Source organism: Anabrus simplex, chromosome 13 (genome assembly GCF_040414725.1).
Source record: "Anabrus simplex isolate iqAnaSimp1 chromosome 13, ASM4041472v1, whole genome shotgun sequence".
In the NCBI taxonomy this organism is placed as follows: domain Eukaryota; kingdom Metazoa; phylum Arthropoda; class Insecta; order Orthoptera; family Tettigoniidae; genus Anabrus; species Anabrus simplex.
The window spans coordinates 90,558,443-90,577,902 of record NC_090277.1 but is presented as its reverse complement, the minus strand read 5'-3'; the positions used below and the strand labels follow the sequence as shown (position 1 = coordinate 90,577,902).

The following is a 19,460-nucleotide window of genomic DNA, read 5'->3' as shown; positions in this document are numbered from 1 at the left end:
GTATTTTAATATGTTTAATGTGCTCAATATGTCGAATGTATACTCAATAAGTTTTAATATACTGTAGCCTTCACTGCCACATTGATCATAGATACTATTTTAACCCCACATAGACCAAACATTACTACAATATATTTTACTTTTAACCCCATTAGACATCCAGATGATCTAATCATAATAACATCTTTGTGACATATGTCTAATGGCTACAGTATTGTAATATACCAGCTGATGGTGGCCGTGGAAGGCCGAAAGCGGTACTGATGTAAATCCGTTTATAATAAATAATAAAGTATTGATAGGTGGAACACATTTGTCTGTATAGTAGTACAGGTACCAGGCGAGTTGGCCATGCAGTTAGGGGTGCGCAGCTGTGAGCTTGCATCCAGGAGATGGGTTTGACCCCCACTGTCTGCAGCCCTGAAAATGGTTTTCCGTGGTTTCCCCATTTTCACACCAGGCAAATGCTGGGGCCGTACCTTAATTAAGGCCACAGCTGCTTCCTTCCCACTCCTAGCTCTCTTCTATCCCATGGTCGCCGTAAAACCTATCTGTGTTGGTGTAACGTAAAGCAAAAATTTTAAAAAGTAGTACAGGTACAATTTCTAATCATTATTTTGCATGCCAAAAGTCTGGATCCATTTCTAAATATTCCCATAGTGTTCATATGGAGAGCATATGATACTGTTGATAATTTGTCCATTAAGCCTTGTGCAGACCCCTCGGTACTATTCGACAGGAGTAGGCTATGTGCCGGCATTGGTTTTCATCCTCTCTCTTCTTACTATCATATATCACATCATTCAGTCAATCACATTAATTCCTCTGATGATTTTGACATCAGGAATGGCATCTCATTGCAAAAACTTGCTACGAAGGTTCATCTCTGTTTCATACACGACACCGTGGATAAATTGGATGAGATTTGGACAGATATACACACCCACTCTCTGTCTCAGAAAAGTAAATTGTAATTGAGTAAAGTTTTTCCCAGGTAACTGGAAATCAGTCCAGCTACTGTTGTTGTTGTACTTCCCATTGCTGGGGAAGAAGCAGCAATAGGAAAAGGGTAAACGTGAAAATACAAGCATGACATTTTCCACCCTCTAATGTTGTCCCCCTCTTATGCCATATCTCAAGAGCTACAGAACTCCAAAGTACAAGTACTAGACTAACTTAAGTAGAATCACATGGTTTCTCAAGCTTGACTAGGGGTAACCATCGTTGAATTTCATACATACCGTACTTGATAAATATTCTAGCATGTCTTAATTACTAGTTGGAAAGGTGAAGCTCTCAGAGTGTACCAATCTAGAAAACGAATAGGATTCTTATGTGAATAGCCACTATTACACCTGATTCTTGTCGAGAAATTTAATGAAACTTTAATCATAGTTTCCAACTTAATATATCAAAGGCTTTTTATCATTGGTCTTGTCAGTTCTTGACCAAAGTGCTATAATGACTTTTCTTTTGCAGGTACAACCTTGGCAGGGTGTTGGAATCGCTCGGTGAATTTGATTCAGCAAGTGACTGCATGGCAACTGCTCTTGAAGTGGAAACGTGCAGCCCCATCCTTCCATACTCGTCCATCCCCTTGACATTTGACTGAGCCATTGTTGCAAGCAACGTAAGTTGTCACCACCATGTTAATCATGTAAACAAAATAACCGTATTTAAAACTAAAAGTCCCTGATAGGTGTGTGTGTCTGTGTGTACTAAACTAATGATGACCAACTGGATTTGGATCTGGTTTTCACCGTTGAGAACATTTATTAAAAAAAGACCATCCAAACACACTCTTGGCTTACACTGCCTATACTCTTCACGGCCTTACTGCTAAATTGAAGTTTCGCAAAACAAACGAGCATCGCCTCTCCTCTGTTGCCAGCGCGCTACGCCCGCGAGAACAGCTGATGCAATACGACCGCGGTAAACAGCCCTTGTAAAATGTAATACTGTACTCAGAAAAACTAATGAACATGGATTGAAAACAAATTCACAAAAACTACACTTACTAACAACATCTGACACTAATAAGAGAATATATTATTAAGAATAAAAGAGAATGAGGAAATAAAACATCACTCGCTGCTAATGGCTGACACAGAAAGGAGGTTATGGCCTACAAAGGGAGCACTCCACTGATCTCAGTCACTAGAACCCTCCAACAATATGAAAAACAACACTAATTACTGAAGGAACATGCAAAAGATCACGAAGCGTACCAAATACCATACATGCTGAGCGAGAGATAGGTTAACCACGTGGCGAATGTAAATATTAGAGTTGGCAACTGGGTTTCGAGATCGTGCTCTGCCGATATAAATCAATATGAATGGCAGATTGGGATAATCATGCATAATCACCAGACGGAGCCAAAATCTGCCAAAACGTCGATTTAGAAGTAGAGCCGTACGGAGTATAAGCTATCAACAACATACTCCGAGTATATGTGAAACAATGGTTGAGCATCAAAAGATCAATTATAAAATGGGGATAATTCCACCTTATCAATACTGCTTATTAAAAGTATGATGTGTTTCTACTTAAAAATACACTATTAGCCATACCGGTTTTGATCTGTATAAATCATCCTCAGCGGTCTTAAGAACGTGAGATAAAACAACTTGTACATATCATTGGGCTTTACTTAATTTAAGAATGTGATTAAAAAGCATGATGAACAACATTAATAACAAGTTAAAATCAATGAAATTTAAAATGTGTCCTTAGGTCCCTTATAGCACCCATTACACCTGTTGTAGTTCTGTCTTCTTCATAATTGAGGTGCGCTTAAAAGTCCTGGTGTTTTGTTAGACACTTTGTATCTTGTGTGACACTTATTCTGGTGAGGTGTGGGCTTGTCAAATATAGTGCTGAAGTGTGTTGCTTTTTGTGCTAGCGGGGCTGTCTTAATGTCAGGTAAAAGATTGACTAATCTTCAAATTTGCTTGTGAAGATTGATGATGTGTTCTTTTAGGAAAGGTTTACTTGTTATTTATTATACATTGGAGTAGGTGGAATCATCTATGGGATAGTAGTTGTGGAATCTAAATTGAAAAGAGAGAGATTGCATTTGAGAGAACATCTGTTCTGTGTGATACAAAGTGGGAGCTGTGTGTATTAGTTTACTCGCTCAGTTGGAAAGGCTAGATGCTGTCGCCCTGCTGGAAGCACATAGAGCACTGCTCCTCGTGTGGCGAGGGATAGCGCTGGGAGTAGTCGAGGTGGGGAGAGGGAGGGGCTGTGTCTTGTGGGGGACACGTTGAATGTTTTTGTTGTTGTTTATTCCTTAGGTAATGGTTTTGGAGTAATCGAGTGATTGTGTCATAAAGAATTGTTTTATCGGTTCGTTCATTTAAGTTGTGAATTGGATTAAAGTATTGGTCCATATGTATACAGAAATCCTGTGGTAATATTGAGTAAAGTGCCTTTAGGGGCTATTTTTAGGATAGCCATGTCTTTTTCAATGTTGGAAAACTTATGTCAACAATCCACTATATATTGTCCAAAGGAAGAAAACCTGTTATAGGGGCCGATGACTTAGATGTTAGGCCCCTTTAAACAACAAGCATCATCATCACCACCACCACCACCACCACCACCACCACCACCACCACCACCACCACTACCACCACCATCATCATCAAAACCTGTTATACTTGACAGCATTAATATGTTCTGTTTAGCGGGTGTTAAAACTTTGGCCAGTTTGTCCTACACAGCTTTTTTCACAATTCATGCATTCCAATCTATAGAGACCTGGTTGGTTGTACATATTGTTCTTATTGATCGACTTGGTGTTGTAAATTATTGCTGAGTAGTTGTTAGTGGTTTTAAAAGCTATGTTTAAATTATGTCTCTTAAATATGTTGGCTGTATGCTAGTATTATTGAATGTGAAGGTTGCATAATTTTTCTTGGAATTGGTTTCTTTGGTTAATGTGGTTTTAGATGGATGTTTAATTTTCTGAATGACCTTATTTATTGACTCATTAGAGTATCCGTTGTGTTTAGCTATTTGATGAATTGTGTCTAGTTCTTTAGTCAGGTTTTCGTCCAATAGGGGAATGTGGTTGAATGCCCTATTAATCATGTTGTAATAGGCCAGGCTTTTATGTGCCTCAGGATGGGTGGAGTTCTTCTTTAGGGTGTTAGCTGTGCTTGTAGGCTTCCTATGAATGTTATATGTTAGGTGGTTGTCATGCCTGGTGACTGATACATCTTAAGTAATTAAGAGTGCAATCTATCTCAGTCTCCATGGTGAATTTTATATTCTGATCCAGTCTATTGATTTGCTCCAGTATGGTGTTGCCATTAGTGAACCGTTCATCTATTATGATGAAAATCCAGAAATGACAACCACCTAACATATAAAATCTATAGGAAGCCTACAAGCACAGCTCAGACCATATAAAAGAATTCCACCCACCCTGAGGCACATAAAAGAGCGGCCTGTTACAACATGATTAATAGGGCATTCAACCACATTCCCCTATTGGACGAAAACCTGACTAAAGAACTAGACACAATTCATCAAATAGCTAAACACAACGGATACTCTAATGAGTCAATAAATAAAGTCATTCAGAAAATTAAACATCCATCTAAAACCACATTAACCAAAGAAACCAATTCCAAGAAAAATTATGCTACCTTCACATTCAATAATACTAGCATACAGCCAACATATTTAAGAGACATAATTTAAACATAGCTTTTAAAACCACTAACAACTACTCAGCAATAATTTACAACACCAAGTCGATCAATAAGAACAATATGTACAACCAACCAGGTCTCTATAGATTGGAATGCATGAATTGTGAAAAAAGCTGTGTAGGACAAACTGGCCAAAGTTTTAACACCCGCTAAACAGAACATATTAATGCTGTCAAGTATAACAGGTTTTGATGATGGTGGTGGTGGTGGTGGTGGTGGTGGTGGTGATGCTTGTTGTTTAAAGGGGCCTAACATCTAAGTCATCGGCCCCTATAACAGGTTTTCTTCCTTTGGACAATATATAGTGGATTGTTGACATAAGTTTTCCAACATTGAAAAAGACATGGCTATCCTAAAAATAGCCCCTAAAGGCACTTTACTCAATATTACCACAGGATTTCTGTATACATATGGACCAATACTTTAATCCAATTCACAACTTAAATGAACGAACCGATAAAACAATTCTTTATGACACAATCACTCGATTACTCCAAAGCCATTACCTAAGGAATAAACAACAACAAAAACATTCAACGTGTCCCCCACAAGACACAGCCCCTCCCTCTCCCCACCTCGACTACTCCCAGCGCTATCCCTCGCCACACGAGGAGCAGTGCTCTATGTGCTTCCAGCAGGGCGACAGCATCTAGCCTTTCCAACTGAGCGAGTAAACTAATACACACAGCTCCCACTTTGTATCACACAGAACAGATGTTCTCTCAAATGCAATCTCTCTCTTTTCAATTTAGATTCCACAACTACTATCCCATAGATCAGGGCCTCTCAAACGCCCAAACTCTCACGCGTGCAGAGCGAGGTGCATAGGCTCTGTGCACTGTGCATCGGTACGCTTCGCCTCAACTCGGCTTGACTCGGATGGTGTAGTGTGCTGAGAGCGACGAAGCGTTTGGTGGTAGACGACGTGTTTATCAGTGAAATAGACAAGCGCACGACAACAACATAATAATGGAGCAACCTGTTTCGAAGAAAGCAAAGACTTCCGAAAGTCCATTTCAATCGAACTGGGAACTTTCGTATTTTTGTTTGTTTGTTTGTCGTGACAATAACGCCAAATGCTTAATCTGTGGGACGATAATTACGTGCGTAAGAAAATCATCTATTGAAAGACACTACAACAAACTACATTCGGAAAATTATTGTGAAATCATAGGAGACGGCAGAGAGAAAGAATTAAGGAAGTTGAAACAGCTTCTATATCCACAAATGAGTTTTGTTCCAGTACTGTAGCATTTTCATTTTGGTTACGGGTTCTGCATTTTTTAAAAATTATGTTTACATTCCTCTCAAACATGTATGTGCATTTCGAATTCACTTTTTTAATTTTTTAATAACACTGGTAACCTTGTCCCATACAACTGAGCGTCTCCGCTCACCACACGTAAACATTTCGCAGTGGGGGAGAAACAGCAGTGAAGGTGAGGAACGCGGAGACAGGCCGAACGGGGAGACAGGTGTAGGGAGAGAGGAGTGGGGGTCTGCACTCTGGTCAACCAAGTGAAGTCGTCTTTTGCACCGTGCACAGTGCATGCACCACGCGCATGCACCCTGAGAGGCCCTGCCATAGATGATTCCACCTACTCCAATGTATAATAAATAACAAGTAAACCTTTCCTAAAAGAACACATCATCAATCTTCACAAGCAAATTTGAAGATTAGTCAATCTTTTACCTGACATTAAGACAGCCCCGCTAGCACAAAAAGCAACACACTTCAGCACTATATTTGACAAGCCCACACCTCACCAGAATAAGTGTCACACAAGATACAAAGTGTCTAACAAAACACCGGGACTTTTAAGCGCACCTCAATTATGAAGAAGATAGAACTACAACAGGTGTAATGGGTGCTATAAGGGACCTAAGGACACATTTTAAATTTCATTGATTTTAACTTGTTATTAATGTTGTTCATCATGCTTTTTAATCACATTCTTAAACTAAGTAAAGTCCAATGATTTGTACAAGTTGTTTTAGGTCATGTTCTTAAGGCAGCTGAGGATGATTGATACAGATCGAAACCGGTATTGCAAATAGTGTATTTTTAAGTAGTATTGATTAGGTGGAATTATCCCCATTTTATAGTCATGAACTTCATCAATACGGACATAAAAACAATAAACTGTAACATCAAAAGCTCTACAAGAAAGTTGTAAATAGTAGCCCTCACTAACCATTGTTATGTTATAATGTACTGTGGAAAAACAACTTTAAAATTTGAAGATTAGTCAATGCCAGTTTAACTTACTTGACATCAAGCCTCTGGGGCTATAATTTGAAGACCACCTCAGGGAGTGCTCAAGCAAGCGTACAGTGCATGCCTGCACCTGAACTCCTGTCAGATAAATTATGAAGACTCGAGTTTACACTCTCTAGCTGAAGACTGTGTGTCAGTCTGGCTTGACAGGTGCAGTCTTCTTCATCCGCCCCTATGGGTATCCCCTGCCTGCCGTAAGAGTTGACTAAAAGGGTCCCAAGAGCTCTTAACTTGAGAGCGTGGGTTGGTGACCACGGGGCCCTTAGCTGAGTCCTGGCATTGCTTCCACTTACTTGTGCCAAACTGCTCTGACCCAACAGTATTAGGTTTACGCATCTAGGGACTCTTCCATTTTTACGCCCTTCGTGGCCCTTGTCATTTTTTGGCTGCCAACCTTCATTTTTCAAAGTGTCAGAGGCTTTCCATTTTTCCCCTCTGATTAGTGTTAACAGGTCCGCCTCCATAGTGTACTGGTTAGCACTATTACCTACCATCCTGAGAGGCCCGGGTTCGATTGCCAGTAATGCCAGAGATTTAAGATTGTCAGGAGAGCTGATGTGTGGTCAAAATGGTACATACAGCTCACCTCTATTGGCGATGTGCCTGAAAAGAGCTACATCACCTCAGGACAAGGACACAAGTGGGTTTTTTTAACGGAGAGTGGTTGCCCAGTTGTACTTCCTCTTAAAACAATAATTACTGCCACCTCCTTCTTCCACATCCCAGAAGGCAAAACGCTCCAAATCGACAGTGTAAAAAGATATTGTCCATTCTGATATTTCAGACGGTCGCCATGTGACCTACCTGTGTCAGTGCGACGTAAATAAACTTGTAAAAAAAAAAAAGGTGTTTCAGACGAGAAAACCTTAAAACTTCGACTAACTTCAATAAAATTCCCGATATCTACAGAAATCATCTATTCAATGTAGATCTTCAACCTGGAACAAAATTGAGAAGAGGAGAGGTCTAGCAAGGCACCTCTAGAAATGGCATCTTGTGGCAAAATGTTGTACCTCCAGAATTTCATCTCTTCCCATTATGGGCCAGCCAAAATTTAGTGCAAACGAACTGTGCTATGCTGCCTCAGCAATTTTGTGGGGTTGGAAACAATAAGCAGACTATTTGAATGTCCCATCAGGAGTTACTGAGGCAGCAGACAAGACTTTGTATTACTCCTTAAGCAGTTGGGTAGCTGAAGAATCTTGACTGTCATCTGGGAGTACTGCTTTTTTTTTCCCTAGTTGTTTTACGTCGCACCGACACAGATAGGTCTAAGTATATAGGAAAATATTTAAAATTTTATTTTCACCTATTCAATACAATATAAGATATTGACATTTAACTTAAACCATTTTTCAAAAGTGAGACATGTTTCGCCTCCTATTTTGAGGCATCTTCAGTCACTAATCAAAACCTTATTATTTCTGTCAGACAACGTTTCCAAATATTTTACAGCTATTATACAAATGTTCACGAAATAACTAAAACTCTGTTGTAGTGATGAAAACATGTGTTGTTCACTTGATGAAAAGGACGTCATAAGATGGTACAGTATTACAGAAGATACTGAAGCCTTAGTCAACATTAAATTTTAAATACATAGTGGAAAGCATATAAAATCATTTCATTAAAATTATACAATACATTTAAATGATATTAAAATAGTAGGTTCTTAGGTGGTACACTTAAAAATGGAGGTATCTTATAATTATGAGTGACAGTTGACGGCTTAAAGCCGTTGTCAGAGTTTGATGCATAAGTAGAATAACACGTTAATATGAGGTACAAGAATATGAAAAAGATTACATTAATGAATATAAAAGATAAAGAAAAAACATTCCAAAATGCTGGGCAATTGTTGTTAACGCCAGCGTATATTTGCCCGTAATATTTAATGGTCAAACAGTTGGTTCAGCGAGATTGTGTTTACACGAAGTTTAAAGTTGGCTTAAATTTATTTTGAATCATCGGAGTAAGTTTGTAGAGATGATGATAAGCAGTTATTCTCTACGTTGGTAAGATTTGACATGAGGTTGAATAGCTGTTGTTTTCATAACTGATTGACAATTATTTTCAAAGTGTTGATATTGGAAATTTTATCTTATTGACGAATGTTGTGGAAGTTTGATGGGGCTGTTGAAATAATGTTGTAGATTGGTTGGTTCTGAAATGAAGAAAAAACTGTATTAATTTTGATGAGAATGGAAGAAAAAACTTGGGAAGGTTTTGTAAAAGTGTTGATGAAAAGAGGATGTTGGTGCTTACCTATGGCGTTGTTGGCCTGTTTGACTTGTTGTGAGAATCGTTGTCAGGATACTAGTGGTCGCTAACGTTTTTACTCCTTGTGTTGTACGCATGTCGTCTGTTTGGAGGGGGCGGGGCTGTAGGTTTGTGATTGGCGCATGAAAGGTTGTTGTGTATGGTGGGGGAAGCAGAGGGATGTGAAGCATTTTTAGGCCTAAGATTGGCCTGTGGAGGTGAGTTACGTAAATTGGGAGGGGAAGGGGGGGGGGGTTGTGATGTGTTTGTTGACGTGGAAGGAGTGTTTATTAAAACTGTATTGAAAATGTTGTAGAAATTTTTGTCCTGAAAGTTTTCTTTATCAAACAATGCCACTAATTGGTCATATAAAGGGCTTCTATTGTCTATTCGATCATTTAAATTTTTATTAGCATTGAATTTTTGATCCAAAAATATATTAAAAAAGGTAGACTCACGACTGAATCCGAGAATTTATATACATACATACATACATACATACATACATACATACATACATACATACATAATCATTATAGACTGTTATGCCTTTCAGCGTTCAGTCTGCAAGCCTCTGTGAATTTACTAAACGTTGCCACAATCCTCGATGGGTTTAGCTGTTACGAATACATTCTTCAAGCATAAGGCTATTCACCGCTACGTATGGCAGGTTAGGGGTACCAGATCCATAATAGACTATATCTTAACAGACTTCGAATTCAGGAAATCTGTTAGGAATGTATGAGTTTTCCGGGGATTTTTCGATGATACAGACCACTATTTGATTTGTAGTGAACTAAGTATCTCTAGGCCTAGGGTAGAGAAAGTGAAATCTGTCTGCAAACGAGAATTTATAATCTTTTTAAAATTTGAAGGGCCTGTTCAATTGTGGTAAAATTCTGCCCAGTTTCTTTCATGTGATTGCTCATTGCTGAGTGTTTATTATGTTTCTGAGCATTGAAATGTTCGGAGTACCTAGTTATGAAGCTTCTTCCTGTTTGTCCGATGTATGAGCTGAGGCACTCATTACATTTTAATCTATAGATACCAGAGCCTGAGTATTTATTATTTTCCGAATTTATTGAATTGTGGTTGAAGAACATTTTTTGGTTTGAATTTTGAGTTTGAAAGCTATTTTGATCTCTTGTTTTTTTAAGGTACTGGTTATTTGATGTATGGTTGGGTTGGTGTATGTAAAGGTTGCGTACTTTGATTTTTCATTTTTTTATTGGGGAGAGGTTTGTGGATAGTTTCAGTTTAACCTTATTAATTAGTTTGTCTATGATGGAGGGGTTATATCCATTGAAAGAGGCTATTCTTTTATTGTATTTATTTCTTTTTTAAAATTGATGGTTGAAAGGGGAATTTTTACAGCTCTGTATACCATACTGTAAAAAGAGGACTGTTTGTGTGATTGTGGATGTAGGGAATTTTGTTTAATAGTTGTAGGTGTGAATGTGGGCTTTCTGTAAATTTGGAAATCAAACTTGTTGAAAATTCTTGTTATTGTGATGTCAAGAAAGTTAATAGAGTTACGGTTCTCATCCTCTTTAGTGAATTTGATGTTGTTATCTAGATTATTTAAATAAGTTAATGTTCTCACTGTTGTTGAGATTTTTGTCAATTATTACTAGCGTGTCATCGACATAGCGTAGCCATAGATTTAATCCACGGATGTTTTTTATTATTTTGTTGTTTTCGAGGTTATCCATATAAATTTCAGCAAGGATTCCTGACAAAGGATCTCCCATGGCCAGGCCTTCTTGTTTGTATATTTTATCGTTGAAAGTGAAATAGTTGTTTTGTAAGACAAAGTTTAGTACTTTTAAGAGTTCTTCTATTTCTATTTTGCTTAGACTGCTATGTTTGGAAAGATTGTTTTTTATTATTTCTATAGTTTTCTTAGCGGGAATGTTTGAATACATGTTAGTGACGTCGAAAGAGCATAGTATGTGATTAGGTTTTAAGTTGAATTTTTTAAGGGTTTCACATAATTCTATTGAATTTTTAGGGTGTTTGTTAGGGAATTTAAAATGTTTTTTGAGCAATTTTGGCTGTTTATGATCGGTCGAATGGTAATGTCCTTTTTATGTACCTTAGGTAATGATCTGAAGGTGGGTAAATTGGGGTTCATATTAATGAGACTTACGTATTCGTGTTCATTAAATAAAGATGGAGAATCTTTTAAAAGTGTTTTTAGGTTACGTTGAGTTTTTGTAGTGGGATCTTTTGGGATTATTGTGTAAGTTTCATTAGAGAAGAACTCCTGTTTTACAGATGTAATCTTTTTTTTTCATTAAGACTATAGTATTGCCTTTGTCGGCTTTAGCGACTATGATTTTATTAGTGTCAACTTTTTTTCTTAGTTCTAGGATCTGTTTTTGTGAGCTGGAGTTATTTTTGTTAGAAATTTCTTTTACAAGAGCAGGTAATTTCTTTTTAATTTCATATTTAACATCATTCTGTTTGTCTGTTGGAATTTGTTTATTTATGTTAGCTTCAACCTCGGCTATTGTGGTGATTATATCTTCTGCTTTATGTGGGTTGGGCCAATTATTTTAGGCCATGGTTAAACAGTTGTGTTTCTTTGTCTGAAAAAGTGATGTCAGATAGATTGATTGTAGTAGGAACATTGTTCCAAGGGAAGGGGGATATTTTCATACTACTGTTCTGATTTACGATTTTGCTTTTTCTTCTTTTAAATATATTAATTTGCGATTTAGAGTTTCTTGTTTTTTGTTCAATGTAATCTGTATTTTATATAAAATGTGTTGTTGATAAGAATTCCATTCTAAAAGGTGATGACGATTGCGCGATAATCAAATGTTTGCGATAAAGTTGTGTATTCAAAAAAGATTTCTTTTTATACAGTGTTTTATTTCATTTTTGAGCCAAATGTTTTTGATTTTCATCACTTGTAATAATAAAGCCAACCAGGCTAATAAAAACAAGTATCTAAAATTAGCAAGATCTCAAAGGATATTCAGTTCCTAAAAGAATGTGTAAGATCCAATTTAGTGCCAAAGTTTTTAAAATCAACTCAAAGGAAAAACATTTCGAAACATAAATCTAAAGACATTCAAAATAAAATCAACAACATTTGGCTCAAAAATGAAATAAAACTACTGTATAAAAAGAAATATTTTTTGAATACACAACTTTATCGCGAACATTTGATTATCGCGCAATCGTCATCACCTCTAGAATGGAATTCTTATCAACAACACATTTTATATAAAACACAGATTACATTGAACAAGAAACTCTAAATCACAAATTAACATATTTAAAAGAAGAAAAAGCAAAATCGCTAAATCAGAACAGTAGTATAAAAATATCCCCCTCCCCTTGGAACAATGTTCCTACTACAATCAATCTATCTGACATCACTTTTTCAGACAAAGAAACACAATTGTTTAACCATGGCCTAAAATATAATTGGCCCAACCCACATAAAGCAGAAGATATAATTACCACAATAGCCGAGGTTGAAGCTAACATAAATAAACAAATTCCAACAGACAAACAGAATGATGTTAAATATGAAATTAAAAAGAAATTACCTGCTCTTGTAAAAGAAATTTCTAACAAAAATAACTCCAGCTCACAAAAACAGATCCTAGAACTAAGAAAAATAGTTGACACTAATAAAATCATAGTATCTAAAGCCGACAAAGGCAATACTATAGTCTTAATGAAAAAAACAAGATTACATCCGTAAAACAGAGGAGTTCTTCTCTAATGAAACTTACACAATAATCCCAAAAGATCCCTCTACAAAAACTCAACGTAACCTAAAAACACTTTTAAAAGACTCTCCATTTTTATTTAATGAACATGAATACCTAAGTCTCATTAATATGAACCCCAAATTACCCACCGTCAGACCATTACCTAAGGTACATAAAAAGGACGTTCCCATTCGACCGATCATAAACAGCCAAAATAGCCCGACATATAAAACTTCATAATTCCTCCAAAAATTGCTCAAAAAACATTTTAAATTCCCTAACAAACACCCTAAAAATTCAATAGAATTATGTGAAACCCTTAAAAAATTCAACTTAAAACCTAATCACATAATGTGCTCTTTCGACGTCACTAACATGTATTCAAACATTCCCTCTAAGAAAACTATAGAAATAATAAAAAACAATCTTTCCAAACATAGCAGTCTAAGCAAAATAGAAATAGAAGAACTCTTAAAAGTACTAAACTTTGTCTTACAAAACAACTATTTCACTTTCAACGATAAAATATACAAACAAGAAGGCCTGGCCATGGGAGATCCTTTGTCAGGAATCCTTGCTGAAATTTATATAGATAACCTCGAAAACAACAAAATAATAAAAAACATCCATGGATTAAATCTATGGCTACGCTATGTCGATGACACGCTAGCAATAATTGACAAAAATCTCAACAACAGTGAGAACATATTAACTTATTTAAATAATCTAGATAACAACATCAAATTCACTAAAGAGGATGAGAACCATAACTCTATTAATTTTCTTGACATCACAATAACAAGAATTTTCAACAAGTTTGATTTCCAAATTTACAGAAAGCCCACATTCACACCTACAACTATTAAACAAAATTCCCTACATCCACAATCACACAAACAGTCCTCTTTTTACAGTATGGTATACAGAGCTGTAAAAATTCCCCTTTCAACCATCAATTTAAAAAAAGAAATAAATACAATAAAAGAATAGCCTCTTTCAATGGATATAACCCTTCCATCATAGACAAACTAATTAATAAGGTTAAACTGAAACTATCCACAAACCTCTCCCCAATAAAAAATGAAAAATCAAAGTACGCAACCTTTACATACACCAACCCAACCATACATCAAATAACCAGTACCTTAAAAAAAACAAGAGATCAAAATAGCTTTCAAACTCAAAATTCAAACCAAAAAATGTTCTTCAACCACAATTCAATAAATTCGGAAAATAATAAATACTCAGGCTCCGGTATCTATAGATTAAAATGTAATGAGTGCCTCAGCTCATACATCGGACAAACAGGAAGAAGCTTCATAACTAGGTACTCTGAACATTTCAATGCTCAGAAACATAATAAACACCCAGCAAACTGGGCACAATTTTACCACAATTGAACAGCACCTTCAAATTTTAAAAAGATTAAAAAAAGGTAGACTCATGACGGAATTTGAGAATTTATATATATTTTTGGATCAAAAATTCAATGCTAATAAAAATGTAAATGATCCAATAGACAATAGAAGCCCTTTATATGACCAATTGGTGGCATTGTTTGATAAGGTAAACTTTCAGGACAAAAATTTCTTCAGTATTTTCTTTACAGTTTTAATAAACACTCCTTCCACGTCAACAAACACATCACACCCCCCTTCCCCTCCCAATTTACGTAACTCACCTCCACGGGCCAATCTTAAGCCTAAAAATGCTTCACACCCCTCCGCTTCCCCCACCATACACAACTCCCTTCCGTGCGCCAATCACAAACCTACAGCCCCGCCCCCTCCAAACAGACGACATGCGTACAACACAAGGAGTAAAAACGTTAGCGACCACTAGTATCCTGACAACGATTCTCACAACAAGTCAAACAGGCCAACAACGCCATAGGTAAGCACAAACATCCTCTTTTCATCAACACTTTTACAAAACCTTCCCAAGTTTTTTCTTCCATTCTCATCAAAATTAATACAGTTTTTTCTTCATTTCAGAACCAACCAATCTACAACATTATTTCAACAGCCCCATCAAACTTCCACAACATTCGTCAATAAGATAAAATTTCCAATATCAACACTTTGAAAATAATTGTCAATCAGTTATGAAAACAACAGCTATTCAACCTCATGTCAAATCTTACCAACGTAGAGAATAACTGCTTATCATCATCTCTACAAACTTACTCCGATGATTCAAAATAAATTTAAGCCAACTTTAAACTTCGTGTAAACACAATCTCGCTAAACTAACTGTTTGACCATTAAATATTACGGGCAAATATACGCTGGCGTCAACAACAATTGCCCAGCATTTTGGAATGTTTTTTCTTTATCTTTTATGTTCATTAATGTAATCTTGGATCTCATATTAACGTGTTATTCTACCTATGCATCAATGACTACGGCTTTAAGCCATCAACTGTCACTCATAATTATAAGATACCTCCATTTTTAAGTGTACCACCTAAGAACCTACTATTTTAATATCATTTAAATGTATTGTATATTTTTAATGAAATGATTTTATATGCTTTCCACTATGTATTTGAAATTTAATACTGACTAAGGCTTCAAGCCATCTTCTGTAATACTGTACCACCTTATGACGTCCTTTTCATCAAGTGAACAACACATGTTTTCATCACTACAATAGAGTTTTAGTTATTTCATGAACATTTGTATAACTGTAGAATATTTGGAAACATTGTCTGACAGAAATAATAAGATTTTGATTAGTGACTGAAGATGCCTCAAGATATGAGGCGAAACATGTCTCACTTTTGAAAAATGTTTTAAGTTAAATGTCAATATCTTATATTGTATTGAATAGGTGGAAATAAAATTTTAAATATTTTCCTATATACTTAACTAAATTTTCAATACGGATAAAAATGATTTTCATCACTTGTAACAGATTGGTCTTACGGCGACGATGGGACAGGAAAGGGCTAGGAGTGGGAAGGAAGCGGCCGTGGCCTTAATTAAGGTACAGCCCCAGCATTTGCCTGGTGTGAAAATGGGAAACCACGGAAAACCATTTTCAGGGCTGCCGACAGTGGGGTTCGAACCTACTATCTCCCGAAAACTGGATACTGGCCGCACTTAAGCACCTGCAGCTATCGAGCTCGGTTGGGAGTACTCATAGGCTAGCTGTTTTCTGTTATTTATTTAATAGTATTGCTCGTTTCCAAAATGTATGTGCTTTGTATAATGTCGCACACTAAATAAATAAAATAATCACCCTTTTCTCTTACCCAGGTCAAATAGTTACAAGGTCCTTTTCATCATATTGATGAGTAGATATTGTAACATGCTGCTAAGATGGTGTAGACCTTTGAACAAACTGTGAGCTATTAGAAGGGGTAGAAAACTGATGACTGACATTGATCTTGGAATATGGGTGCAATGATTCTGATACCCTACTCAGTCTTTACTTCTGACCATAGAATTCAGGAGACTTTTTTTTTTTTTTTTTTTTGAAAGGCACTGCTATTTCTCATATTTTAAACTATTTTATCTCCAAGAAGAGAAAGTATTTCCATGGTACAGTGTATGATAAAATGGAGTTTCACAGTCAGCTGTTGCCATCTATTGTTGTACTGATATTGTAAGGTCTTTGTAACATTGCATGCTGTTAATAGTTTGAAATCCAAAATTTCCATCTCTATTATTTTTGACTTAAAGATATGTTTCCCTTGTTCCAGGCCCAATAAAGACCTATATTATAAGAAACATTCCATTTTTAAACATCACCGCTGATGCAGACTTCATTGTGCCAATGGAACGAGTCACATTCACAGCCCGAGATATGTATTTTTGAAGTGGCTATTGTACGTAGTGTAAATGTTGTATATGTGTAATAAATTTACTTTTAAAAATGTGAATATTACAAAAAAAAAAAAAAAAAGGGTCTTTTATTGCATGTTCATTCCTTCTTTCCAAAGAAGCTTTACATGTAGTCATGATTTTAACATACCTCAAGGAACACCAAACATTTAAGGAAGTACATTTAAAGACAGAAAGGATGATTAGTAGGGGCCGTATTTTTTGGTAATAACGATATGACAATAAAATTAGAATATAGCGGGTTCCACCTTTTCAATACAAAATACAATGTTGTTGGATGGTATTTACAACATTATTTATTTATTTATCCTGTAATAAATAATGTTGTAAATACCATCCAACAACATTGTATTTTGTATTGAAAAGGTGGAACCCGCTAGATTCTAATTTAATTGTGATCTCAGTTCAATACGGACCAAAAGATGAAGTTCCTTACGTTTAATAACGATATGCACAAGTTTTTTGATATCTTCTTTCTTGTCTATATACGACTTCCCAGGTACTAAAAATACAGTATTTTAGCAAAATGAAATCGCGAAATATCACAAAATCTGATTTATTGCGCTAATAATCACAAAATATACACCACTTGGTGCGAAAAATGTGAAATGGCACCGGAAGAGCTCTCCAATAAACGTTTAAATGCTTCTGAGAACTTGACTATCGTAGTTTCCTTCTCATTTGCTTGATAGCGCTGTATATTCTCCACACAAATGTTCACAAAGCGGTGCACACTGTGTATTCAGTTCCGCGATCTATAAGGCAGTCGATAAAAATGAATATCTGCAAGACCGGTCGTAGATACAGCAGTTCGCAATGAGAGTTCATTACTTACGAACATTTATCGGCAAATTTCTAAAATTTAAGTATAATAATGCTGAAAACTGAAGTCACAACAGGTTTTCCGAGGGCCGAGGAATACAATAGTATTTGATGCTGCAAGAAAGATTATAATGTATAAATAGTGTACCGGTAATATTCGTAAAGTGGGAACGTGCGATAAACACTGCAGAGAATCAAAATGAAGCAAATGAACATAATTCTAAGCGGCAAATAACAATTGGCGATATTTTACACATCGTAAAGGTGTTGAAAAATTATAGAGAGCAATTTGTAATAGAGACAAAAAAGCATTTATGCAAGCCAACATTCCTCTAGAAAAATTGGAGAATCCTGGCATGAGGAAGAGGATGAATATAAAACGAAAGATAAATAATACTGTAATATATGACAGTATTGGTAAGCCTATTGTAAATAAATCGCCTGTTTCAGTAGTCATAATGTTATTGTTTTTATGTCCCACTAATCACTTTTACGTCTTCCGGAGACATTGAGACACCTGAATGTTGTCCCGTAAGAGTTCTTTTACGTGCCAGTAAACTAGTGACACGAGGCTGACGTATTTGAACTCCTTCAAATACCACCGGACTGAGCCAGGATCGAACCTGCCAATTGGGGTCAAAAAGCCAGCGCCTTAACCATCTGAGCTACTCATCCCCGACTGGGGAGAAAGAGCATATCCGTGAACATCTTCCATCGTTATATGACTTTGCAAAATGCAATGAAAGCAAGTCTGGTTGAGGAAGTGAAAGAAGACAGTGTTAGCAAAGTTTTAGGAGGTTTTATAAAAGACCACAGTGAATTTAATCCAAGTGTTCGCAAGCATTATGATCAATATAATATAAGAAAATTTATTCTAACTTCAACCTATTCAATACAGTACAAGATGTTAACGTATTAGTCAAACATCGTTAAAATAGTTGAGACACGTTTCGCCCCTTCTGTGGGGCATCATCAGTCATATCAATACCTCAAAATTCTACCAGACGTCTGGTTGGAAATTATAAAAATATGTTGCATGAGTGAATACATTAAAAAAACATTTACAAGATCTTATCATTAACAAAATATCAAATTGATTAAAAAATGTTACACTAGTGAACACATTGGTGAATTTTTACTTAAAACAAGGCCGTCATATGTACAGTATTGACAATAATGGTAGTTCAAAGTCTTATTTGATGGTAAGTTCGAAGACAGTTTAAAATTTATATACAAATATTGTGAATGAGTGCAGAATACATATAATTACAATTGCTGTACACATATTTTACATTGTAAAATGTTGTGGAAAAGCATTCCAAATTTGTATTAGTTTCCATAATTTTTTTTTTTTAACCTCAGTATTACGTTCTTGATGTAGTTTAATCAGAATTAGCTTCAAGATGTGAAATTTTGTATGTGGTATTATGACCAGCTCATGTAAAAATGATGCATTATGTCGTAATTCAAATTGGATGTACTGTATTGAATAGGTTGAAGTTAGAATAAATTTTCTTATATTATATTAAGATTCTTTCAATACGGAAAAAACAAGTTTCCCATTGCTTTCATCACTTAGCCAGAAGTTGCTATTACATATCAGTCTGCCAAGCCCACTGAAATACATGCACCAACTGATACTGTTACCGTGGTTGGTGGATCAGCAGAGGTGAAAGAAGGTGCCGGGGTGAATGGGTCTAACTACCAAATCAAAGTTAATTTAAAACTGTAACAAGGTTTTTTTTTTCTCCCTTAAAAAAAAGTAACAAGGTAAAAAATCGAGTCTAGGAAAGACAAG

General features: G+C 36.0%; 1 protein-coding gene across 4 annotated transcripts in view; it reads left to right on the top strand.

Moving 5' to 3' along the window:
- The window catches only part of Ttc7 (tetratricopeptide repeat domain 7), a 173,361-nt gene extending 156,481 nt beyond the window's left edge, over nt 1-16,880 (top strand). For all 4 annotated transcript variants that reach the window (XM_068230173.1, XM_068230171.1, XM_068230172.1 and 1 more), the window contains 2 exons: nt 1,480-1,630; nt 16,699-16,880. In XM_068230173.1, coding sequence (XP_068086274.1) covers nt 1,480-1,612 — 133 coding nt within the window. In that variant the 3' untranslated portion in view covers nt 1,613-1,630; nt 16,699-16,880. The remainder of the gene's footprint in view (nt 1-1,479; nt 1,631-16,698) is intronic.
- The last annotated feature ends 2,580 nt before the right edge of the window (nt 16,881-19,460 follow it).